The following is a 27129-nucleotide window of genomic DNA, read 5'->3' as shown; positions in this document are numbered from 1 at the left end:
TAACAGAGAAACTCTGTCTCAAAAAACCAGAGGTAGGGCAATTATTATTTTTTTAAAAAAAGAAATATTTGGTTGTATCCGTACATATGAAAATTCTTTCATTAATCAACAATGATCTGAGAAGTCCCATTTACTTTTTAAGATAAAAAATGTCTTTAAAATGACATGAACTCTAGACCAACAGCTGTGGCTTCTCCATGGGACCGAACTACGCTCTCCATATGTGGGAGACGGTGGTGAAGCTTGGACTATCTGTGAGGCCCCTGGCCGTAGGACCAGGATCTATCCCTGGTGCATGAGCTAGCTAGCTGGAGCCCATTCCCTATGGTGGGATGCCATGCTCAGCCTTAATGCAGGGGAGAGGGAGGTGGTCCTGCCTCAAGTTAATGTGCCAGACTTTGTTGACTCCCCATGGGAGGAATGGATGGAGGATGGGCTTGAGGGGAAGAAAGGGGAAGCTCAAGGGTGGGGTGGGAGGGAGAATTTGGTTGGAATGTAAATAAAGAAAAAAAACGATGATAATAAACAAGCAGTATTTTAAAAACAATTCTAAGATATCAAGGGCCTCATCAACATAGTAGAATTACTATTGTCTTATGTAAAACCAATGGTCATTTCAAGCCTCTGTTAACACATTAATGTTAAGAATGAATCATACGGAAGAGTTTAGAACCATTAGCAGAGACCTCATGGAGCTGGGTGTGGTGATACACACTTGAAATCCCAGCACTCAGAAGGCTAAGGAAGAGCACTGCCAGCCTGCTTGGCTTCAAAGGCGCCTACCCCAAAGCATATACTTAAATAAAAACTACTACAGTTGATGAAGAATTAACAGCAATTTCTCCATCTGAACATTATTTTCTTTTACTAGAAATTAGTACATATAGCATTTAATTTAAAAGTAGTAAAATTAAATTTATTTCTAAATTCAAGACTGAAATTAAGGTTTATAAGCAAAAGAGTCATGGAAAACATACTAACAAAAACTTTCTGAAAATAGTTATGTGTCAAGTTTGATGATCAGATGATATTTGCTTAAAGCTGAATTCAAGCAGGTATGCCTAATCCTTTGACATTGTGACAACCCTGCCATCTACAAAAGCTCATCCTTCAGAATCACATAAGTTACACACACACACACACACACACATACACACACACACTGACAAGTAATTACCCACTGTTGAAGCTTTCCATAATAAAGATGGTCTAGGACCATTTGCAAGAACACAGGAATGGTAAACAGAGGTGGTAAGAGATGCAGCTTACATTATTACTCTTAATGGCAAAGGCCAACAGTGAGCAAAACAACTTTAATTCTAAAATACTGAGGAAATTATTATGAAACAACACAATCATCATTTTATGTAAGAAAAGAACCCATGACTACTTTTTAAAAATTAAAGATTTATTTCTTTTTAATCTTGTATGACTGTTTAACCTGGATGGACAGATGTCGACTATGGGCATGCCTTGTGCCTGTCAGGGCCAGAATAGGGTATCGGATCCTGTGGAACTAGAGTTACAGAAGGTTGTGAGCTGCCATGTAGGTGTTGGGAAGCAATTGCAGGTCCTCCATAAGTGCAAGTACTCTTAACATTGAGACAACTCTCTTGCTCCCATATTACTCTAAACTTCACATCAGGACTTAGCTTCAAAGGTACCACTTACATGAGCTACAACTAATGTTTATTCAATCATTTACTCATCCAACAAGTACCAATAAAGAAAAGTTTCTATTCTTACTGTAGACTACAAAACTGACGTATCTCACAGGGAAGGCACAGCAACATGTAACATTGCATTTATAAGTGCTATGAGTACAAGATACGATCATATATGATATAATAATATTAATATGTTATGTGATGCTGTATTAATATACAAGGTCATTATCATATAATCAGTATATATCAGAAAATTATACAATGAATTATTGTTGAAATTATATTATACATCATGTTCAAAAGGTGTTACTCCTAATAGCATTACAATTAGGAATTAAGATTATAAATTAGTAATAAGAAATACATAAGCATGGAGTATTCATAATATTTCAAAAGATACAGAGAAGACATTTACCAAAATGCAATATTTACTCCTGAAAAAATACTGAAGCAAAATAGAAACAGAGGAAAACATCTGAACCCGAAAAAATCTTCAACGAAACACCTCAGTTAACATCATGATGGTGAAAGATTGGTTGTGTCTATGTGCAAAATACCAACAAATATCCACGGTATTAGAGTCTGAACTTACAAAATGTTAAGAGCAAATCTACACAAAGTGCTCAAAATGAATTACATTTCTACATACTAAGAATGAACAACCTGAAATTCAATTATGCGTATAAGTGCAAACTGATTTAGAATCAGAAAACCTACATGAATATTATTTTTACACTTCTTTTGTGTAATTGCAATAACAAAGCAGTTTAGTGGTGGCTAGGGCTGAGAAGAAGAAAGAAAACTGACTTCAAGAGGAGTATAGGGACTTTCTTGAGTAAATGCTTTTTAAAAAGTCAGCTTATAGTTACACCACTGTACATATTTGTTAAGATTTGTCTGGGAAATTTTATTATGTTCAAAACAAGCCTTTCCTATACTTATTCATAACTAAAGAACAATCAGAAAATGAATAGAAAGTGAAAACAACGTTTTAAGTTCTTATCAATTTTGCTACTCACAGATCACAATCATCAGCTTTGTGTACATCATGATAGGTAGTTATCAATATTAAAACTAACTCTTGCTTAATATTAAGAGTGAACTAAGCTACCTTGTAAGTATAGCTCAGCAGATTTTTCTTAAATTCTAAAATACATCACAAATATACTAACATTTCTATTTTTGAAACATGCACTACAGTTTTCCTAGTTAGGCATGAATAAACTTCAGAGTATGCAATATTCTGTCATGAATTTTATGACCATCAATAAAGTTTGTTGCTCTCAAAAACTCAACCTAATTCACAGGTAGGTCTTGTGTTCTCTAAGGCACATACTTTCTAGTTTTCTTAAATAAAATTTAAAAACTATAAAAATGGAACAAAATGTTAACTTTTGTGGGATTTCAGGACAATTAAAAAACAAAAAGGAAGAAAGGAGAGAGAGGGAAATGATGTCAATACATCCCTCATATATGGAATCTCAGACTCAAAAAACTGAACCTAAGAGCAGAGATAATACAGCGTTTGGAAGAGAAGAAGGGTTCTCTGCTGTCATCAACATTTCCTGACTTTGGGGAAAGATGCGGTGCTCAAGCATCAAAAGGCTACTCTGTTTAAACAACTTGATGGCGGTGGCAGTGGCGGTGGAAGGAAAAGCCCAGGCTCTACAATGTCATGAGTGATCCTATTAGTTCCACCAGAGTAAAATCATACAGTCTACGTATGTGGTCTTTTCAGCCACATCTGTCATGAACCATTCTTATATCATGAAATGCAAAGCACTGAGCACGTGTTCACTAGATGAGACAGGGAAGTATTCACCATTTGATTTTTCTCTCAAAGAAAACTGCTAGAGGAAAACGGGACAATTCTTTGCTGTGCACACTTAGGGTTCCTAGGCTCTTCAGAATCTAGTCTCAATATTATCTCATCAATAAAAAACAAAAAAATCTTAGCAAAATTATGTAAATAAAACAGAAAAAATAGATTTTTCAACTATTATTTTCTTGATATTCAAATACTTTGGCTATGAAGCACTGGTAAAACACAGGAACCAATTATATAAATCCTTAAAACATTGGAAAATTTACATTAAGCAATGACTATACAGCAAATGTCCAATAAATACAACTCATTATTTTCAAGACTTCATAGATCGATCACATTTTCATTAAGCATTCTGTAAAACAATTTGATATTCCCCTAAAAAGCTTTGCTACACTAAAACAGAACTTTTAATAATATCTAATGTTCAGAACAATAAAAGTTTTATTTATTCATTCATTTATTTATTTTTACTTATTTAAAATCCTCATGATCACTTTTTGGTAAAGTTTTTTACTTTAATTTGCTTTATTTTTAGGAAAAATACCTATAATTTTCCTTATAAGAAAAGACTGACTATTAGTACAAAACTTTAATGACATAAATTATAAAAATTATTATTATTGAAAGGTAATCAATTCTAAGAAATTAATTATATAATTCCACATTAGATAAATTGTTTGGGACGATTCTAAGCCCACTTAAAAAATGACCTGCACATCTGATGTGTAAACAGCCATCTAAATCTCACAGACTTGTCAGTCTTTCAGTAATGAAGTCGGGAAAATAAATTCACAGACACCCTAGTGAATTGGCACTGTAAGTGACAGAAGCCCTTCTAAATCCTCTGTTTACACTGGGGATTAGTGAAGTAGATTTTGAGTTGCACACTGAACAGTCCATGGTCAAGGGAACCTGCTCCCTGTCAGCCTGCAGGGCAGAAGGACAAAGCATGGTCCTGGTAGGAAGTGACCCATAAACATATTCCTACCCAGGATTTATACAAAGCCAGTCTGCCTCACAGAAACTCCATATGACCATTAACTGGCCCGCAAGGCCTGCCAGGAGGCCTAATTACAGGTCTACAGAGCCCAATAACAAAAGCTGAAGGGCTTTAGCCTAGGGATGACCTGCTTTATACTGACTTGATAGAGTCCATGTAGAGGACCCAAAAGAAAGAGGTTTAGGTTTAAAATTCTCCCCAGAGATCCAGCATTGTACTTAAGTCTAGAAGGCCCACATGCAACATACTTCAGTTAAACATACCACTCTCTGAGAATTAGCATTCAACTACTGTCTGCTAACATCTGCTCCAACATGGCGAGTTGCTGTGCCACTGTCAGACTCTCGCTGACAGCTTTCTTCTTACTAAATACTACTAAAGGTAAACAACAGTATCCAAATACAAACATGTGATACATGCTAAAACAGACAAAACATTCGGAAAGCCAGTTACTTCATGATTCCATGCAGAAAACGATAGTTTTATCATTTCTGAGCAACAGAAAGACAAACATCAAACGCACTGTTGGAAACAAAGTTAAATTAACATTATCAATTTATTCTGTATCTAAGCCACACAAACTTATGTAGAACTTTGAAGTTTGCAACTACATTTGAAGAAAAAAGTTTTAACAAATACCTAAGTAAACTAAACTATTTAATGTTTTCCTCTTTTTTTAAAGTAATGTTTTTAATTCTTACTAATATCTAACAGCTTGCGCATGCAGCATGCGGAAGATATGTGGCTCCACTTCTCTTTGATAACTTTATAAAGTCACTCAGGCGATGCTATAAAGAACAGCCGCTGAATTTCCCACCGCACATTATATTGGGAATGCTAAGGACTTTATTGTAGTAATTTATTTTACTCTCATAATAGCTCTGAAAGTTCATATTGTTATTTTCATTTTATGAATGAACAACTGACATCCAGAAAGTATTAACAATGTCGCTATAGCTTTCTCAGCAACCAGGAGCAGCACCTCAGGCTCCCAGCTGCAGGAACTAAATTCCACATTTCAACGCTTCTCACACTAAACTGCGAACATTTACTGAAAGAGTTCGAACCAGATAGTTTATAGCATTTTATAGGTATTCACCTAAATTCCAGAATAACAAGATGAGGCAATAAAGGAGAATGACTTACTTAAGCGTAAATTATGTTAATGATTGAACCAGCTACAATCTAGACTACTGACATGCCCTCAAAGAGACCACACAGAGAAGAAAATGAATCTAAAAACCATTGATATGAAGTCTGAATGAACTTTTTCATCATTTGCTCTGCTTGGGAATAGGGAAGTATCCTAACATGAAAGCTCTGTCACAACAAACCATCCTACTTCAGGGGTCAGAAAACTATGGAGCAAGTCTCTCTGTCAGCTGTAACAGTAGAGCAGAGGAGCTTTCAATGGTCCCTGAAGTAGTAACCTTATCAATTCTCTTCATTTGTAATTCTTGGAGTCTCAAGAATTTAATGCTAGACTGAGATTGAGTGTTGCAACTCCTGAGATCGTAAGTCTATGTAAAGGAGAAGGAAGGATCAGGACGTGGTTTCAGAGTACCTAATGAGTAGTGGGAAGGCAAATCTCAATTTAATACACTACAGAGGAACTACGGCATTTATGGCATATTGCTAAGCAAGACTTCTGATTTGGATCCTAATGGATATATGCATGCAACTAATCTGTGTTTAACATTTCAGCCCAGGAAGGGTCACTGAAATGGAGGCACCTAGATTTCGGACAGGAAATCAAAGATTCAACATTACCCTAGATTTTCTAAAGTTAGACAATTAGATACTATTAATGTTCCATATAATTAAGGGGAAAAAGCTTTCTCATGAGTTGAACTTTAATCTTTTTGCATTATCAATCAAAAACCTTTCGGAATCTAAAGCAGATCTGTAGCTAGAACTTATTGTACTACATATACATTAAATCTACAAAAATAAACTATACATTTTGCAGTATTCTCTGTCACTCTGTTTTCTGACTAATAAAGCTCAAGTATTGAAACTAAGGGGAGTAAGAAATCAAAAGTCAGAAATCACTGAATTTGCTTTCTAATCAGCTATGCAAGTTTTCATGATTCTTGTAAAATGGAGTTAATTACCTAAGATAAAGGATTTATAAAAGTACTTTGAAAACTTGAGGCACAATTCAAAGTGCCATGAATGTTATTTAGATGATAAAGTACTATTCATAATATTTTTGTCATGTACTAACTTAAAGCTTATGAGTTTACATTTATATAGTCATAATATCTCATATGCATCAAAAACTTTATTTTTTGGACCATCACAAAATTCCTCCATCAGTTACAATTAGCATTTAAATATTTCTGACGCTGTTAAATTCACCTTTTAGATGAGCATATAAAGTAATAAGCAATTGGAGCATGTCATCACTCATTCCCCTGTTCTAGTTTCCCCCATGGCTGGTTCCCTCTTAAGCAGCCATCCATTCTCCTTTCATGTCACCTGTATCTATGACTTTCTCTGCATCCTCACACTAAGATTTCTTCAACATGCTCATGATCACCGTTCTAGCTTCATAATCTGCACACATATATGCAAATATCCAAACATATGTAATTTTAATTTTATATTCTGTATATAACTTGGTATTTTGCTGTTTGAGACTGCCTATTTCATTTAATATTCCTAGTTCCATACAGTTTCTTGCAAATGTCATAATTTCATTTTTTTAGCCAATTAAAATTCCACTGTATATGCATTACATTTACTTTGTCTGTTCATCTGCCAACATCAGGGCTAGGTCCATTTCTGGGTATGATGAAACATGCAGCAATGAATACAGAAGTGCAAGTATGTCTGTGGTACTCATTAAAGTCCTTCCAGCAAATATCCTGGGTAATATGGTGGCTTCTAGTCATAGTTTCTTGATTAACTTCTATTAATTCCCTCAGCAGCAAGTATTTAAAGGCTTAAACTTTCAGGTTATTAGCTCTCGGGTTATTATATTATATATTATGTATATTATATTAGTTCAAGTTATTATAGATAATGACTTATCTATCAGAGATTAACAGTTGGAATTTTATCATGGTGTTATGATAGAGACAAAAAAAAAAACTAGTGGAGAGAGGTAATAGGAGAAAACAAAATAAAACAAGACATGAACTAAATGTTCCAGATAGAAAAAAACATAGGCAATTCAGGGAATAATTACAGGTTACAGTTATGAAATCTAAGCAATGAATTTTTTTGGAGTTTGTTACTCTCTTGGGCACACACACAAAGGGCTCTACATTTTACTACAGAGACATTTGCCCAACCATGGTCACTATTGCTCTATTCATAATAGCCAGAAATTTAAAAAAGCCTAGATGTGCACTAACAGATGAATGGATTAAGAAAATGTAGTACATTTACATAATAGAATGTTACTCAGCCTTTAAAGGAAGCAAAAATCATAAAATTTAAAAATCATAAAATTTGAATGGAGCTAGAAAGAAAATCATCCTAAGTGAGAAATTCCAGACCAAAAGAGACAAATATGGCATGTATTCCCTTATATATGAATGTCAGCTTTTGAGCCTTTTACAGGCATTCTACAATCCATACAACAGCAGAGGTTAGGTACAGAGTAAGGGAAGGAGGGAAGGATTTCCCAGTGGAGGGGAGTATAAAATGGAGAAAGGACAGTAAGGATATAAGCGAGGGAGTGGGAGGAGACAGCTAATACTAAGGGTCATTTGAGAAATTACATGGAAACCTACAACAGTGGAAACAGCTTGAAATACATACATATATGAAAGAAATAAAAATGGAATCACCAAATAATGAGGAAGAAAAATTCCCAACTAGACATCTTTCACCATCAAATGAACCTTCCAGTGCAGAAATGGTTTATATCTAATTGAATTGTTTGTCAAGGAGCCCCATGGAAACCCCCAATCAACACAGGCAATTGCCAAGACTGCTGTGGTTTTCCACAAACTGAGGGTAAGGCCTTGTTGCTGAAAAGAACACCTATACAGCTCGCTGAACACAGAGAAGTGGTGGTAGTCTCCAACTAGAGCCTTCACCCCTCCTGACTACTGTTCAAGGTGCTGAAAGACACTCTGCATGATACCGAGGCGAAAGGTAAACACCACCCAGCTACAAAAGCTTTGATCTACTTGAAGCCTATCTTCAAGACAGACTGCTACAATTGTGGGATAAAGCTTGTGGGAGTAACCAACCAATACATGACTGGATTTAAGGCCCACACCATGAGATGGAACCCATGTCTATCCACTGCTAGAGTGGCTAAAAATCTGACTAGATAGGACACAGACCTGGAAGAAAACCAAACACTACTGCTATGCTAAAGGAATATAGCAATAAAATAATTCCTCAAGATAGTTCCTCAAGTCAGTGTCTTGTTCTGCCATCAAGAGACTTCCTTCCACAGATACAGGAACTAATACAGAGAACGATGCGGAGAGAGAAAGAGGGAGAGGAGAGCTAGAGGAAGAGAGGGAGGAGGAGAGGGAGAAGGAAGGAGGGAGAAAGGGAGGAACAGGAAGAGGGAGAGGGAGAGAAAGAGAGGGAGGGAGGGAGGGGGAGAGAGAGAGAGAGAGAGATCTTTAGCAAACCCTCTCAGGCAGAAAGAGTATAAAGAGTCAATGGGGATGGAAGATCCCAAGGAAACAAGGCTTTCTAGACACAACTGAACTATGGCAGCATGCACAGAGCCTGTATAGATCTAAGCCAGATGAGATCCCAGCAATAAGAGGGAAAGTGGACACAAGCCCCCATCCCTAGCCCAGAAGCTGTCTCCAAGTGTCACCCATTCTAAAAGGAAAATTCAGTTAATCCAAAGGAGTCCCACTGGGCGTACAAGGCACAGTTGATGGCAGGCTCCAAGCCCAGTAGCAGACAGCCACCACAAATGAACTCAATGGTATTTTTGGAGATGTTCTGTCTCATAATGACTGGTTTGGGGTTATTTTTTTTCCCCTCGCTGGTCTTTGACTTATATGATTTTGGATATTATGATTTTATGTTTGTGTGTGTGTTTCTCATGCTTTTTTCTGTTTTCTATTTTTAGTATGTTTTAAATTCTAGTTTGTTGCTGTTTAAAATTGGCTTGTTTGTTTTCTAAAGAAAGAAAAAGGGCCTAGGTGGGGAGGATCTGAGATGAGATGAGGAAGGGGAAACTGAAACTGGAATAAACTGTACAAAAAATTTCAATTAAAAATATGGAAATGAAAATTGAAAGTGTGTAGATCCATTACACAGAATCTCAACAGTCATGGACAGGTATACTGTTGTTTTTGCATTGAGAGACACTGGGTAATTTCAGCAAAGATGAGGCACTGTGAATGGGTGCCTGAGACACAACGGTGCAGACACAAGACAGAAACCCTGGTGTGAGCGGATCAGGCACTTCATATGTCGCTTGTTGTCACAGTAGCCCTGGAAGACAGTCACCACCCTTACCCCTCATCTACGACAGACTTAGAACACAAAGTATCTCCAAATCTAAAGACTTTCAAACAGCTAGCTGAAATGGATAACAGTCCCTAATTGATACAATAGGGAATCATTTGTATATTGCAGTTGAGAATATAAAACTGTTTGTTTAGTATGGAAAATTGTTGGGGTTTTAAAGAATCGAAGAATTGCCAAATGATTCCACAATTATTCCTTTACAAAAGTATTCTCAGAAACTAAAAGCAGGCAATCAGATTAGTCTATGTGTATTTATAACATTATTCAACACTACTTAATAAACAGAGTTCAAATTTTTTATCACTGAATGAATGTATAAGGAAATTGTACACAAATATCATTCAACCATAAGAGGAAATGAACTACTGATATGTTACAACATGGAAATACATCTAAAACAGACCACATGACAGATATAAAAACCCACATACTACATATGGCATTTCAGAGACAGAAGGCAGACTGGTGGTTGCTAGAAGCAAGGCAGATGAAAAGAAGCTATAGAGAGTAAGGGTTGTCTTTACCAACTGAACGCGAGCTCGTCTACCATTCCCCACGTTGTAGGTGTACTGATATTCCACACCGCCCAGCTATCTACTTTCCCTCCGAGGCAACAAAGTATCATTAAAAATAACACTGGACACTTTTCAAAGAAAAATAAAACATCACATCACTACACATCAATCAACAGCATGAAAAACAGCAGTCTGGTTTTAAAAAGTGGTCACTGAACTAGTGGTAATAAAAGGCAGTGTAAAGTTTTCATAAAGCAATTCAGCACAAGGCATATAGGTATAAAAACTTATGCTATATATTAATACCCTATAATTTCAAAAACTTATTTCTATAGTAATTTATAATAACAATAGTTACTGCAAGAGATTCTAGAGTCAATGTGTACATATGTATTTGCTCCAAAATATAACATCTGCTGTTTGGTGGTCTGAAATTATCATTAAATCCTCAATCTGAATTCATCAGAATGGAATGTATAAGCTCTTTGTAACCCTTAAAAGGTAAATAATACACACACACACACACACACATTTTAAGGAGTACATTTAGATTTAAAGTTAAACTATTAGTATGTAGAAGGCAGCATGGATTTTTAGAGCTATTTCAAAAGGTAAAAAAATGTTTTTGTGAAACTGTACCACTGGGAAATTAAACATAGCATTTTAAAATTAGATGGCAACAGAATACACTGGCCAATGAATTAGCCAATTGGAATCAGAGGAATTTAATATAGCACTGGCCTTATTTTCTCCAAAATAATGTAAATCTTAATTAATCAATTGTAACTTATACAAAAGTTAAGTAGAAATGAATTATAGCCTTAAATACAAATTACAAAATAAAAAAAAACTTCCAAAAGAAAACATCAGAAAAAAATCATAGTCTAGAGTTAAAGAATTTTATTTTACCAAAAGTACAATCCATAAAAGATGAAAACCAACGTGTATTTTATTAAAATTAAACTTTAAAACTAAAACCTGATTTATCCATTAAACATGCAAAGAATGAGTTTTTAGCACATATCACTTTATATTAGCAATAAATAGGTGACATTTATCCAAATATATAATCTAGATCCAAACATATGATCTAGATTTGTGAAAAATTTTAAACTAGGAAAAACCTTCTAACTCATGTATACTCACGCTACCAGCCTAGGATTTGTTTATTTCATAAAAGTGAATTGTCAACACTTACCAGCAGCTTCAAGGACCATCTGTAGTCTGGCTTTGGCCTGCTCAGCTGGCGGCTAAAAATCAACCATAAAAGAAATGGACAGTTCAGTTTTAACAAACAGATTGTAAATTAGAGCACTACTCGGTACTGAAAAGGAAGGAAGCCTTCCCACAGTCACTATCACTACCCATCCAAACTCTCCCACAGTAATATTGCACAACCACTTCACTCACCTTTAATATAAAATCACCTTTTAATTAATACAATCCAAGAATGATAAAACTCGATTGTTTCCTAACACTGTATCACTAAGCAATAACAGAAATAACTGTAAACCCAATAATAAGGCAAAAACTAGTATATAAGAACAGATTCTCAAATCATATTACTTCCTTGTATATAGAAATATTTAAATTACCTATCTAAATTTAAGTAAACTAACAATTGAAGTTTTGCATGTGGGGGAAGTCAGGCCCTAAAATTAAGTATTTTCAAACTGAATTTGAAATGGAAATTGTGCAGAAGATAAGATATAATGTACCACACATATTTTCGGTTTCATTTGCTCCCCTAAAACTGTTGATCAAGAGAACATTGACTCAACTCTGGCAATAAGGTTGAAACTAACAAAAATCGCACTCCATCATATAAACAAACTGGAAGACAAAAACCACATGATCATCTCATTTGATGCAGAAAACACCTTTGATAAAAATCCAACATGCCGTCATGATAAAGTCAAGGAGAGATTAGGAATACAAAGGACATACCTCAACACAATAAAGGCAGTTTACAACAAGCCCATAGCCAACATCAAATTAAGTGGAAAAAACTCAAAGTAATTCCACTACAATCAGGAATAAAACAAGGTTGTCCAGTTTCTCCATACTTATCCTATATAGGACTTGAAGTCTTACTAGAGCAATAAGACAACTGAAGGAGATCAAAGAGATACAAACTGAAAATAAAAAAGACAAAGTACTGTTATTTGTAGAGAATAAGACAGTAAATGTAAGTGACCCTAAAAATTACACTGGAGAACTCATTGGCTACAAAATCAACTTACAAAAATCAGTAGCTCTCCTATATACAAATGACAAATGGCCTGATAAAGAAATCAGGTAAATCACAATAGTCTCAAATAATATAAAATATCACAGGGTAACTCTACTAAGCAAGTGAAAGACTTGTATGATGAAAATTTCAAGTCTTTGAAGAAAGAAATGGAAGGAGATAGCAGAAGACAGAAAGATCTTCCTAGCTCATGTAACAGTGGGATTAACATAGTAAAAATGACCACCCTATCCAAAGCAATCTACAGATTCATTGCAATCCCCACCAAAATTGCAACAGAATACTTTACAGACTTTGAAAGGAAGATACCCAACTTCATATGGGAACACAAAAAACTGAGGATAACTAAGGCAATCCTGAATAATAAATGATGAAGATCTCACCATTCCAAATTTTAAGCTGTACAACAGAGCTATAGTAATAAAACCGAATGGTATTGGCATACAAATACACACTTTGACCAATGGACTCAAAGAGAAGACTCGGACATAAATCCACACATCTATGGACACCTAATTTTTTGATGAAGACGCCAGAAATATACACTGGATAAAAAGGCAGCATCTTCAACTAATGCTGCTGATCAAACTGGATGTCTGCATGTAGAAGAATGCAAACAGATCCAGATAGATCAATGTGCACAGCAAGCAACTCCAAATGGAACAAAGACCACAACAAATCAGAAACACTGAACCTGATAGAAGAGAACGTGGTGAATAGCCTTGAATTTGCTAGAATAGGAGCAGATTTTTCTGAACAAAACATCAATAGAGCAGGCACAACAATTAATAAATGGGATCTCATGAAACCTAAAAGCTTCTGTAAGTCAAAGGACCCCATCAATAGGATAAGAGGGCAGCCTACAGAATGGGAAAAGATTTTTACCAACTCCATATCCAATAAGGGATAATATCTAAATTATATAAAGAACTCAAGAAACTAGACATCAACAAACAAAATAATATAATTAAAAAATGGGGTACATACCTAAACAGAGAATTCTCAATAGAGGAATCTCAAATGGCTGAGAAACACTTAAAGAAATGTTCAACGTCCTTATCCACTAGGGAAATGTGAAATCAAGATGACTTTGAGATTCCACCTTAGACCTGTCAGAATGGTTAAGATCAGTAACACAAGTGACAGTCCATGCTGGCGTGGATATGGAGCTTCCATCCACTTGTCCATTGCTGGTGGAGTGCAAACTTGTACGGTCACTATGGAAATCAGTATGACAGTTTCTCAGATAAACCTACCACAAGGTCCAGCTATAAAACTCTTGAACAAATACCCCAAAATTCCTCCATATTACCACAAAGACCTTTGCTTTATTCTTAATAGCCAGAAACTGAAAACAATCTAGATGTCCCTCAACCATAGAATGGATAAAGAAAATGTACATTTACACAATGGATTATTACTTAACTGTTTTTAAAAATGACATCATGAAATTTGAATGCAAATGGATGGAACTAGAAAAATATCCTGAGTGAGGTAACCCAGACTGAGACTGAAAATACGGTATGTATTCACTTATATATGGATGTAAGCCATTAAATGATAAGCAACCTATATAATCCACAGATCCAGAGAGACTAGGCAGAGTAAGGGACTAAGTGGCACACGTGGATCTCCCTAGGATGGGAAAATAGAACAGATTTTAAGGTAGACTAGTGGTGGGTAGGGACAGGAGTGAGATGGGGGGAAGGGGAAAAAGGGCTGATGGAGGGAATGTGTGTAAGACAGACAGAATTGAGGGCATTTTAGGAATGATATGCAAACCTAGTGAAGTGGAAACTTCCTCAAATATACGAAGGTGATCTCAGATGAGGTCTCCATAGAGGATACAGAGTCCTAACTGGCTATCTCTTGTCACCGAAAAGGGCTTCCAGTAGTGAGACCGAGTTCCATTCAATTGAGCTGTTGGTTAAGAGGGTTCCATGGAAACCCAAAACAACTCAGGCTGTAGCTAAGACAAAAGGTTTGCTCTCAGAAGTGATGTCTGGGTCCCATTACTGAGAACAACACCCACTCAACTCACTGAACAAGTCAAAGATGAGCTGGTATCTTCATGGAGCCGTCATACCTACCACCATGCTAGGGTGGGCTTTGCTGACGCAGCTGTTCATGAGTCTTTCTGCTCCTGTAACTTCAATATTTTAAAACTCATTTATTTTCCAACTTCAATTTTGGCAATATGTTTACTTTGGTCTGTCACTGGTTCCCAATTCTCCAAGAATATAATAGCCATGGCCCATGATGGAGAACAGGAAATAACTATGTGGGCTCAATCTTCTCCTTCTACATTGATATGCGTTGCAGGGTTCACGCTCAGGTATTCAGGGTTGGAAAGCAAGTGACGTTTTCCCACTGAGCATCCTGTCAGCCCCACACTGCATTTCAAACGAAGAAAGAGGAGATATATTTTCCCTTCACCTGCTATAGCACTCAGGAAATATGGTCCTGCCCTTCATCTGCCATATGCTGAGGAAAGTTCCTGTGGCAGGTGGGAGAGCTGGCCTTGCCTGTCACCAGCTTCAGCACCTGGCAGAGTGGCCCTGCATCATGCCTGGCTAACACAGTAGAGCTGGCCCTGGTGGTGTAGGTGGGCTGCCCACCCCCATGCTCACTACAGAGACTGAACTCGCCAGGGCAGTGCTGGAGAGTTCATCCTGGTGTTGAGGGTGAGGGAGAGCTGGAGGGCTCATCAACCCGACAACCACCCCAGCCCAGATGCAGGACTATGAATAAGCCCACCCCATCAACCACCCCACCTATGAGCTGCTGGAGCACTTGAAGGCGTTGGTTCTGCAGATCCGAAGCTGCAGGATCTTTAAGACACAGGGCAACAACAGGATATCAAGAGGAGTCCCAGTGATGGCCCAGTACTGATGGTGTACATCAGAGGCCTCAAACCAAACCACTGACTCATTGCAACGAACAGTTGCGAGGAAGACGTACGTGCTAAAGAATATACTGTGTGACTCACTGGGCCACACTACAGCTTCCATGATGAAATCTTTCTTTTATTTTAAATTCCATTTTGTTTTATTTTGGGGGGAGGTTGCCAGGGCAGAGGACTGATGTGAATTAATGGGGAGACGAGTGGGATTGAGATGCATGATCAATAAAAAATTTTTAAAGTTAAATTAGGAAAAAAAAGGATACATTTTAATTCAGGGCTATTGCAATTTTACTGTAATAGAAAAAGTGATGTTTTTCCTTTTGGTTCTCAGCAAGATTGCAATGTTTTTAAATAAAATATTTTAACAAAATTAAGATTATACAAATTTTACCATGTCAAAACCATACTGTAGTTAGGTTAAGAGAAAAAGAAAAGTTAGAAAAGCTCTTATGATCAAAATAGCTAAAAAAGGATGGAAGGTGGATAATAGGGGACCAAGAGACAAAGAGAGTAGGTTCCAGGGTAGGGGAAAGGAGGCTATGGATAATGTGCAGAGAACTAATAAAGTATCTCTTGAGAAGCCCGAAAACATCACCTAAACACAAGGCCGAAGAAAAAAAGAAAGACTGCAAGTGGGATGGACACACAGACAAGGGGCAATGGCTAGGAGGAAGGCCAGCATAAAGGGCTGGAAACACTAAAGACTTTTTTAATATGGGTGCTATGCACAAGCATTAGGGGTATGTAAACATGCAAATAATATGTACTTATTTTATTTTTGAGATTATAACTGCAACAATTCCTTCTTCCCTTTCTTCCACCAACACCCCACAAACCCTTCCCTGCTCTCCTTCAAATTCATGAACTGTTATTGTGCATGCACACTCTCTCTCTCTCTCTCTCCATATCTCTCTCTCTCTCTCTCTCTCTCTCTCTCTCTCTCTCTCTCTCTCTCTCTCTCTCTCTCTCTCTCTCTCCTTCAAATGCCTGTTGATTTCTGCCGTACACACACACGCGACCTCCGGTAGAGCTGTGGCTGCTTTGTTATTGCATCCACATACACACACAAAGACACACACACACATCCTCCTTCAAATTCATGACCTCTTTGTTATTGCACACATGCACACACACANGCTCTCCTTCAAATTCATGAACTGTTATTGTGCACTCTCTCTCTCTCTCTCTCTCTCTCTCTCTCTCTCTCTCTCTCTCTCTCTCTCTCTCTCTCTCTCCATCTCTCTCTCTCTCTCTCTCTCTCTCTCTCTCCTTCAAATTCATGACCTGTTATCGTGTACACACACACGCTTTCTCCTTCAAATTCACGACCTCTTTGTTATTGCATCCACATACACACACAAAGACACACACACACATCCTCCTTCAAATTCATGACCTCTTTGTTATTGCACACATGCACACACACACAAACACACATTCATAAGAATAATCTGTTCAATCCATATAATGTTACCGGTATGTATGTTCCAGGGCTGTCCATTTGACAGTGAGCAACAAATTGGTGTGCTCTTCCCTGGGAAAGACCACTCCTCCCATTCTCAGCTTTCCTCAATTATATTTTCTGCACAGAGAATCTACAACTTTCATCAGATTTCAAAGGCATCTAGATTTTTTAAATTAAGGCTTAGCCTTCTAAAGTATTAATAAATGGTTTTAAATTCCATTCATTTGAACTGTGGATTCAAACGCATCCCTCTTCATGTTACGATATGAGTGATAATTCACTAACGTAAGTAAGTTCATAACTCTTTAATTGTCTATTATTCTTCTTTCAGAAGCTTGGGTCAAGGTTGCAAGAATGAACGAAGTAATAATATTCTCTGGGGTATAAGAGCAGCAGACAGAAAGAGTACTTGACTGGCTACAAGTCCCTATTCCTGACACAAGGAGCTAAGTCATCCATCTGCTACGTTTAAAAATTATGTTGGTTGATTTTTAAAAATTTTTCTTATGTTTTTGTGATTATAATATAATTATATAATTTCCTTCTTCTCTTTCCGCCCTCCAAACCCCACATACCAATCCTCCTCTTGTTCCAAATCATGACCTTTTTTTTTCATTAATTGTTACATATGTGGTGCATATGTTTTTAGGTACTGGATAACAAACTGTGATGACCTTCCCTAGGGGAGACTATTTTCCTGCTCTCTACCTACGTTCCTTGGTTGCCTGTGGTTCTTTGTAGGACTAGGTCCTGTGGCTTCCCCATCTTCTGTCTACTGTCTATTGTTGCCCTTGTTAAGGTCAGATTTAGGCAGTCATGTTGGTGAGACCTTATGGTTGTAGTCTCTGACATTAGTGTAAGACACAATCTCAAAGCAAACGTCCTGACCCTGGGCTCTGAAAATATTTCCATGCTCTCCTTCACAGAGGATCCCTGAGTCTTAAGTGTAAGCTGGCTCCACAGCTCTGCATTTTGATTATTTTTTGTTTGTTTGTTTGTAATGGTCTCTGTCTCTTGATAAAATCAGTGGTAAGGAGTACTCTTATCTGTGGGCAAAGATAAATATTCAAATGTTGTTTGGGATTGTACAGTTAGCTCCTTCTCTCCTCTGCAGCTTGTTTATGAGACAGCAGTCCGTCTATGATGTTCACAACTGCACGTGGTTTGTAGCCTCAAGGGACAGTCATGCACTAGCCTCTCCAGTAGCTGGACTACAGGTATGTAACAACATTCCTTACTGCTTACTTTTAGGACCTGAGGCTGTATGGTTTTCAAAATAATTTTCAGAGGCGCACACCTTTAATCTCAGCACTTGGGAAGCGGAGGAAGGCAGAATCTGTGAGTTTGAGGTCAGCCTGGTCTACAGAGAGAGCTCCAGGGCTGTTACAGAGAAAGACCCTATATCAAAAAACAAAATAAAACAAACAACAACAACAAAAACTAATATTCAGGTACTTGTAAAGATCAGTCAGGTTAAAAGGACCCCTCTGAATAGTCTGGAATTGTATCCTGAGCACTCAAAACAGCTCTTGGAACACAGCAGACTCAATATACAATTTGTTGAATAAATGAATGAACCTTCTTTTTCACTGCATGGATATAAATAATAAAATCAACCAAAGTTGAATTTTATGTATTACATATAACCACTATTTAGATAAGAAATTGCTTATACTCCTTAATTAGTAACTAGTTTATACGCTTGAGTTAGTTGTGCTTAAGTATACCAGCACTACCTCTGGCATCTTTCAGCCCTCACACTAGTCAACAGGCCATTTAGATGAGGTTTTTCTTTGTGTGTGTGTGAGTGTGTGAGACAGAGAGAAAGAGAGAGAGAGAGAGAGAGAGAGAGAGAGAGAGAGAGAGAGAGAGAGAGAGAGAGAGAGAGAGAGAGAGAGAGAGAGACTGGAGGGAGTGGGTGGGGCTTGTCTTTTAAAGGGACAGTGTACCCAGGAGACAGACAAGGCCAGCAGATGATAACAAATGTAGAAAAATCACAATAGGATTTTTTTTTCAGAGAAAGCAATATTAATTTTAAAAAATGAAGTAATTTAAGATCGCTTTCAAAATCTTCTCCTAAAAGTTTTTAGTGTAGTTATAGTGTTAAAATTCTTGAGACAACAGAAGGCATTTAAGACTATAAACCTATAGCATATGATATCATAGGTCAGATGTATAAAACATACCACATGTGTGCTTTTCATATATAGTTATCTGGCCAATCAATTCTTATTACAGACGAATATCACCTTCAAAAGGCAGGGAGCCATGTATCCTTCCCTGTCTTAGCTAAGGAAAGGCTCTCAGTCATGGGAGGAAAAAAGTTAAAGCAGATATACACAATATACCACAAATACGATGTACTATAAAATTAATTTAAAAAATCTGAACTTGTTAATAAAAATAACTATGCAACAAAAATGGCTGAATAAGGAAAAAGATGAGGCAGATTATTTTTTAATGGTTACAGTATAGGAGAACACTATTGTGATTCAAAGTGATGGGTATAATTTTTTAATTTATACCCCTTGAAGGATCTGATCTGTTTACTATTCCTTTCACCAACCCATATTATAAAGGTAGCTTAAGTATGCCAGAGTAACTGTGAAGAACCCTGCTGCTGGACTGAAAAGTAGCCGGGGAGAGCTGGGAAAGGCATCTCTAGGGAAGACCACGTTAACAGAGGTGAGCAGACCCTCATAATGACGGGTTAGTTGTCTAACTCACAGTCAACAAATCCTGAACATGTACCCATCTATCACTCTAAGTTTTCCCTGATCTGGGTTCCCATCTCGTACCCTCCTCCACTTCAGGCCTTAACAGCTATACATCCTAGTAAAAGAGAGAACTCATGCTAGATACTTGGGGCACAAAGAACCCTTAAAAGACTTTAATATTAAGGAAGATAGGGCAACAAGATTCCTTCCTTGAGCAACTCTGCCTAAAGTCCAGGCAGGAAGAGCAGTTACATCATACAGGAAATAAGGAAATGTCTTGTAGACCTGGCAGCACCTACTGGGGTCGGCAGGAGAAAGTTTAGAGCAATATTTTAAAAGGAACAATAGTGAGCCTTTTTCAGTTTTATTTAAATACTGGACATGCACTTCAAGATGCATATGAAGCAAGATTCCTCTAAACTTCTACAGTGTTAGGGGATATTTTACTCTAAATACCATAATAAAGACTGAAAAACAGTTTTTGAAATCAGAAAGTTTAGTTCTATTTTAGCACAGACTTTTAGGATTGCTCAAACTAAACACCAGGAAAAACTCTAGACTCTAGAAATACTCAGGTACATTCCCACTGCCCAGTATCATCTGTGACCCTGCATGCTTGCAGGAAGCTGTCCAAACCTAACAATTCTGGTTCTGTCATTACCTTAAGAAAAAACGTTTCTATCTAGAATCCATGAAGTCTGAAGTGCTGGGATACATTCCCAGGGACTCGAAAGTTCTGTGAGGTGTTTTAGATACATATATCTAAATATCTTTACTCAAATACTAAAAAGATATACAATATCTATATATCTTTACTCAAATACTAAAAATCAAATATTAGTATAAGTCAATAAATATATAGCTTATTTCTAAGCATTCCAATGTAATTTTGGCACCATAAGTGTGATCATAATATGATTTGGTTGGTACTATGCAATCTCCCCAACTGCCAATAGTTGCTTTTACGGTACCAGCCTGCTGCTGTAGAGGCTGTCCAAAAGGGGGTAACACTGGCCCTGCACACACCACTCGTGATTTTATTCTAAATATTCTGCAGTTATAAATTCAAAATTGACAGGTAAAGGATGTTCGAATATAGTCTCTAACTTTTCAAGCTGTATTAAGTGAAGTTTGTAAGATTGTTAATTCTACGTGAAATTTTCACAAGAGGTAAATAAAAAAATACTATCTGACTCAAGGACAGAAATGAGGGGAAGCGATGACTTTTTTCTTATTGCACTTGTATTTGTTCTAACTGCACCCAGACCATGTTAGACAAAGCCGCAGCTCTCAGTACAAATGAGGGATTGGCTAGAGATGGAGCGGAAAGCCACTGGCAGAACGATGAGGCCTGCGCACAGCACAGACAGGTGAGACACCTTAACATACAGCACCTGCCATGGCAACAGCAATTAGCAGGAAGGTAGAGGCTAGCTAAGATTAGTGTGAGCTGGGCACAATAATGCACTCCAGTGACCTCTAAACATAAGAAGCAGAGGCAGGAGGATCATGAAGTCCAGATCTCTGTGGGTTACCCAGTGACAATCTGTTTTAAAACAAAAACAAACACAAAAATAAAACAACAGAAAAAGAATTGTTGAATTGTATTTTAAAAAGATTGTATTGCCAGGCGGTGATGGCGCATGCCTTTAATCCCAGCACTCGGGAGGCAGAGGCAGGCGGATGGATCACTGTGAGTTTGAGGTCAGACCAATCTATAAGAGCTATATTTCTCAGGACAGGCTTCAAAGCTACAGAGAAACCCTGTCTTGAAAAAACAAAAAGAAAAAACAAAACAAAAAAAGATTGTGGTTGCACCACTGTGTGCATATCACTGAAAGAACGGTCTAGTAACTAAAATAAGCTGACAGTCAAACAGTTTAAGTGACGGTATAAATTTTATAATTAAGATCTAATGACATAAATTTCAGTTGTGCAACATATGAAGCATAAAAAGAGGCAGAGAAGCATCTAATAAGTTAAACACTGGACATTCGACATAAGTAAAACTATATCTTGTTTATTAAGATTGTTAAATCTTTCCTTTAAATGCTAGTTTCATTTATTTTGTAATTTTGTTTTTAGTATGTAGACTTAGGTGTTGAGATCTGTTTGAAAGATAATTTAGTATACTAACAACACTGGCTCTTGAGTGAGTGGTTTTAGCAGTGTGGGCTGACATTCACCATTTGCTGGATGTTAAACAGATCATTTAGCCTCTCTACATCTCAATTTCCTTACCTAAAAAACCGTGAAAATGAGAGCACTGAAATTCCTTCAATAATATTGTAATTGGGATCCCCCAAATTAAAAGTATGAGGTTTGGTGCTATCGTTCCTGAGTTTTATGACAGAATTTTCTTTCTACCTTCTTGAGAGTGTATTATTGCAAGATTTATTGTGAGCACCTCATAGAGTATAAGGGTGTACGTGTGTGCGTGCTATGAACTATGAGCTCCAAGTGAACTGCTAAGTATGCAGTAAGACTTATACTGACCGCTATGATTGCAGGAATTTCATTATTATTACTATGGTTTTACAGCTGCATGGGCATTACAACTACAGGAATTTATACTTAGTTTCATAGATACACATTATGAAATAGCTTAAGATTCCACAATATAATTTATTTATTCCTCCTTACAGAAAGTCAACACTTACGATTAAAATATAAGACATCTAATTTTGAAAAATTGTATTTCTATCATTCCGTGTATCCTGTTATGAATATTCTGGTCAAAACAGAAAACAAACTATTTTTAAAACCTGAAAGAACAGTGACAAGCTTAAAAGTATACGAATATTTATGTAGCAGACCTTCATTTAAAGTAAAAAACACCGTAGTAACTATTCATGCCCACCGAGTAGAAGGACAGACAGGAGGAAAATCCAGTGTGGTTCTCCTGTCATTGGCTAATTTTATCTGCTGTACATGGCTTTAGTTAACATGTGAAAATACTGCTACAGAAGAAACAACCTCAGTGAACGAAGGAGGTTAAGATACAAATGAATTATTATTTTTAACATTGTGGCACATATTTCTTAGAAATACCAGAATCACCTTTCACACTGGGATGTAGGTTACCATTAAAAGTCAATTACTCATGGCTTAGGGAAAAAAATTTAATGGATCCTTCAGAACTTTAAATTATTTAAAAGTAAAACATTATCTTAATTACAAGTACCAATTGCATCTAAAGAAGAATAGGAATGTTTAGTTCTATTTTTATAAAACAATAATATTTGTCCAAATTTCTTTAGGAACAAAATAGGATATAAGCAAAACCAAACCCCAAAGTATACATTTTCTGTTATTATATCAGTATCATTCTCCTCTAAAGGGTCACTAGAATTAAATTAAATTAAAATTAAATACTTAATTAGTTTTTTGATCAAGCATATGCTGACATTTTATGCAAACTGGTGATAAAGTTTTTGTAGGTGTGGCTTCCTAAAAACGTTCCATTAATACACTGTGCTGTATTCTAGATCTAACAGTTGGTACAATTTGGATAATAGCCAATAGATGGCACTGTTCCCACTAGGTAGCAAAGACCTTAGAGAGAGGACTCTGCATATACACATTATCAAGAACAACTGTCTGCTCAAATCGCTGAATTTGAATTTTTCATGATGAGGAACACATATTAAAAATAAAATTAACACATCTGTATTTACTAGTTACAGAATATGACAGATCAAACTATTGCAAAGCATTTACTTATTTATAAAAATATCTGACTATCATTATACATCAGAAATATAAAAGAGAAGGTATTTTCTGGTTCCTGATAATAAAATCATATGGTAAGTAGAATTATCAATGGAGATTTGCACAGAGACACAGAGGACCACCCTCAGAGGTAAGTGGATCCAGGAAACCACTGCAAAGTAGATGATCCCTCGACTGGTCAGAAAGGGGGAATGAACTAGCAAAGACAAAAGCATGAAAGTAGTGTACAACTAGGGACTCTGGCTCAGAATGGTGAGGCTGGCAGGATATAAATTTGGCAGGGGAGGAATATATCACTCGGGGGGTCAGCTAGCTAAGGAATGTGGGCTTTCCTATATGCTGGGAATCCATTAAAGAGGTGACAGGGAGCAATGTGATCAAATTTCCTTTTTGTAGAAGTCACTTTAGGCATTGAGTACCCCTGAACTTAGATATGCTAGGGCTTGGGGTGGGACACCACCACAACTGCTTTGAATAGTCACTCCAGGCAACAAGCAAGAAAGATTCCACCAGAGCAGAGGCCAGGAGGGAGGTCTGAAGAAACCAAGGAAAACCGAAGCTGTATCTTGGAAGTTTGTCAGACAGAATATCCTTTGCAATGAGACATTATTGAAGCTGCAGCTAGGTTCTTCCTGATGTATCAAGGAATAAAAGTACCAAGGTATTTTTCTAACAGCCAACCATGCACAGTAATGAAGTCTGTGAATTATCAAAAGATCCCGACTTCACTAAGCCATCTGCATTGAGATTTCTGAGTTCCTCCCCTCAGTGAACTTTTCTAGAGCTGTGGTTCTCAACCCATGGGTCACGACCCCGGTGGGGGGTCACTTACCAGATATCCTGCATATACGATATTTACATTATGAGTCATAACAGTGGCAAAATTAAAGTTATGAAGTAGTAATGAAATAATTTTATGGTTCGGGTCACCATAATGTATTAAAAGGTCACAGCATTGGGAAGGTTGAGAGCCACTAGTCTGGAAATCATAGGAATAAATATCACAAAAGGCAGATCTCGTCTACCCTGATGCGAGCGGTGGAAAGGAAGTTGCGTTCCCCCATCAATATGCCAACCACTTCATACATTCATAAAACTCACTTAAAAATCCAGAGTGCGGAACCTAATAAGCTGCTCCCTTCTTTACGCAGCCCAGACCAATCTCTCTTTGGAGTGTATATTTTCTTTCCCATTGCTACATAAACTTCTATTTAGGCTATCTAAGAAATTCAGCTAAATTTAACGCTTTCTTTCAGAAACCAAGAAGAAACCTTCACGGGGAACTGTTGTGGCCATGAATTTAAATGGACTAATAATGACGGTAGGGAACCCACAGAGGCCGTTCTGTAGTGCAGCAGACAAAGCTTTACCAAGAGCAGTGGCAACCAGGGTAGAGAGCAAGAGAGTTTTGAAAAACACTTGAGGGAACTGCAGAGGAGCAGTGAGAAATCAAGGCTCATGTTGAGACAATGTATTTTTTTTAGGTCCTTTGAGAATAAACTGAAATGGTTTTAGTGCTCCACCCTCCTTTTACCTGTGCTTCTATTAGTGCAACTTGTCCTGATCTTATCAAAACTTTACACTTTCATATCAACCTGTAGTGTTTTTATCTTTAAAACATGTTCAAAAGAATGACTACAGAATGTCTTTAATGTCTACCTCTTCTCTGTATTAGATTATACTCTGCATGAAGACAGGGCACGTCCCTCCTGATGTGATTCACCTCCCCACGCTTTCACTGAAGCTGACAGGTGGCTTGTGTCCGACAAATACTTGCTCAAGGAACACCTGTCTGATGGTATGTACACCTTGCTTGCCTCTGAACTTTCCATTACATAAGTACCATCTTTGGCCACAATTAGTAATATCCACGAGTGATCACTCGTATTCATTAAGTACCGTAAGTGTGTTAGCATTTTCAGTGATAGCTGGGCTGTCTCACAGGTCAAGTTAGAAGCTATTCTCCAAGATCACGAAGGTGCCTCTGCTCATGGCTGCTCTACGCAACAGACATTTGATAAAGGGAAGAAAGGTACCTTTCACCTTCTGATTCTTAGCAGGTTCTTTCTGAATGAATATTTATTTTTCCACCATGTTTAATCTTTGTGTTCAAACCTACCTTAAAATATAGTTTGGTCAACTTTCTAGTTTGGTATGTTGTAAAGAAAAATTTCTACCTCTTACATTTCATATTAAACTTCACTGACATAGGTGGCACATATCATGCATACAGAAGGTGTAAAATGTGATAATTTAATATATGGGGACATTATGAAATAATTCCTACATCAAAACCTCACATATTTGCATTTTATGAATATGTATGAGATAAGAATATTAACAATTTCTTTTTAGGAATGTCCAGGTATACAGTAGAGCATAATAACTACAGCCACAGGAATCTAGAATTTGTTTAAACAACTAATGAACTAAGTAAAACTGTATTCTCACAGTAGGTGTCCAGATGTGCATGAAGTCAGAGATCTACAATTTAGAATTCATAAGCCGGTTAACCAAGTTCTTTGTGCTACTTTACTTGAAATGTCAAGGAAAAATATATGAATTTTGAGAAAAAAGTGAGCTGACTGCACAAAATAAAAATACTTATTTAAATAATCCTACATATCAAAATTGGTTTTAAAACTTAGACTTGGTATTTATTCTGAATAAATCTATATTTGAAAAAAGTTTAGAACTTAAAAAAATACTCAGTCATTTTAAAAAGAAAAATACAATTTGTCCCATATATGTAGAGTAATACAGAAAGAATACAAGAGTGGATTGACCCTTAAGAACCTGCATCTTAGTTATGATGCACACTAATAATGAGGAAGTCTAAGCAGTAATGTATTTGGATATTTTCTAGTTTGCCACTGGGGTTGAGCTTAGGAAAGATGACTTTTTCCTAGAGCTCTAATGAAAACTGTATAGAGGGAAAGAATTTAAGCCATTCTTTAAAAAGAAGTAGTATGCATAACTTCAATTTATAAATACAGCTATCAAGAACAAAAATATTGTATAAAAAAAGATGTTACCAGTAATTAAAAGTCATGTGACTTAAGGCAACACTATGAAACTAGTTAGGCAGAACATAAAAACGAGTCAAGATTCAAAGTACACACAGTGTTCTAATTAAAAATACGGGTTAAACTTTTTTAGTATGCTGCCTACTTACATGCCCTGAGCTGACTAAATCCTGGTCCTCAAATAATTCTAGTGTCTCGTGGTTATAGACTCTAAATCGATAAATGATTAAAAACGATTAATGACTCTAAAAAACAGGCAAACATTTGTATGTTAATAGGTGTTATTTCTTTTGTTGACTAGTATAAACACCTTAAATCAATAATAAAGAAATATTGGGTGAGTGAAAGAAAAATGAAGAAATAAATACTTTGGAATAGCATCAAAGGTAGATCTCAAAAAAAAAAAAAAATTAAAAGTAAATTTTACCGTAAAATGAAGCATCATGATGTGGGGAAACAATTTACTCAATGATATTTAGCAAGTAACACTAAGAGATTTTATGATTTTACCAACATTAATTTTTATGTGTTTATGTAACCAAGTAAACATCAAGTGATTA

The 27129-nt window shown here is 36.7% G+C and overlaps 1 protein-coding gene across 2 annotated transcripts in view; it reads right to left on the bottom strand.

Moving 5' to 3' along the window:
* Window positions 1-27129, bottom strand: part of Rsrc1 (arginine and serine rich coiled-coil 1) — a 265192-nt gene that overhangs the window by 99320 nt on the left and 138743 nt on the right. For both annotated transcript variants that reach the window (XM_050147494.1, XM_050147495.1), the window contains exon 6: window positions 11672-11723. In XM_050147494.1, the coding sequence (XP_050003451.1) occupies window positions 11672-11723 (52 nt within the window). The remainder of the gene's footprint in view (window positions 1-11671; window positions 11724-27129) is intronic.

This window comes from Alexandromys fortis, unplaced genomic scaffold, assembly GCF_014885135.2.
Source record: "Alexandromys fortis isolate MF-2015 unplaced genomic scaffold, M_Fortis_MF-2015_v1.1 scaffold_53, whole genome shotgun sequence".
Lineage (NCBI taxonomy): Eukaryota > Metazoa > Chordata > Mammalia > Rodentia > Cricetidae > Alexandromys > Alexandromys fortis.
The sequence above is the reverse complement of the archived record's forward strand: the minus strand, read 5'-3'. Positions and strand labels throughout refer to the sequence as shown.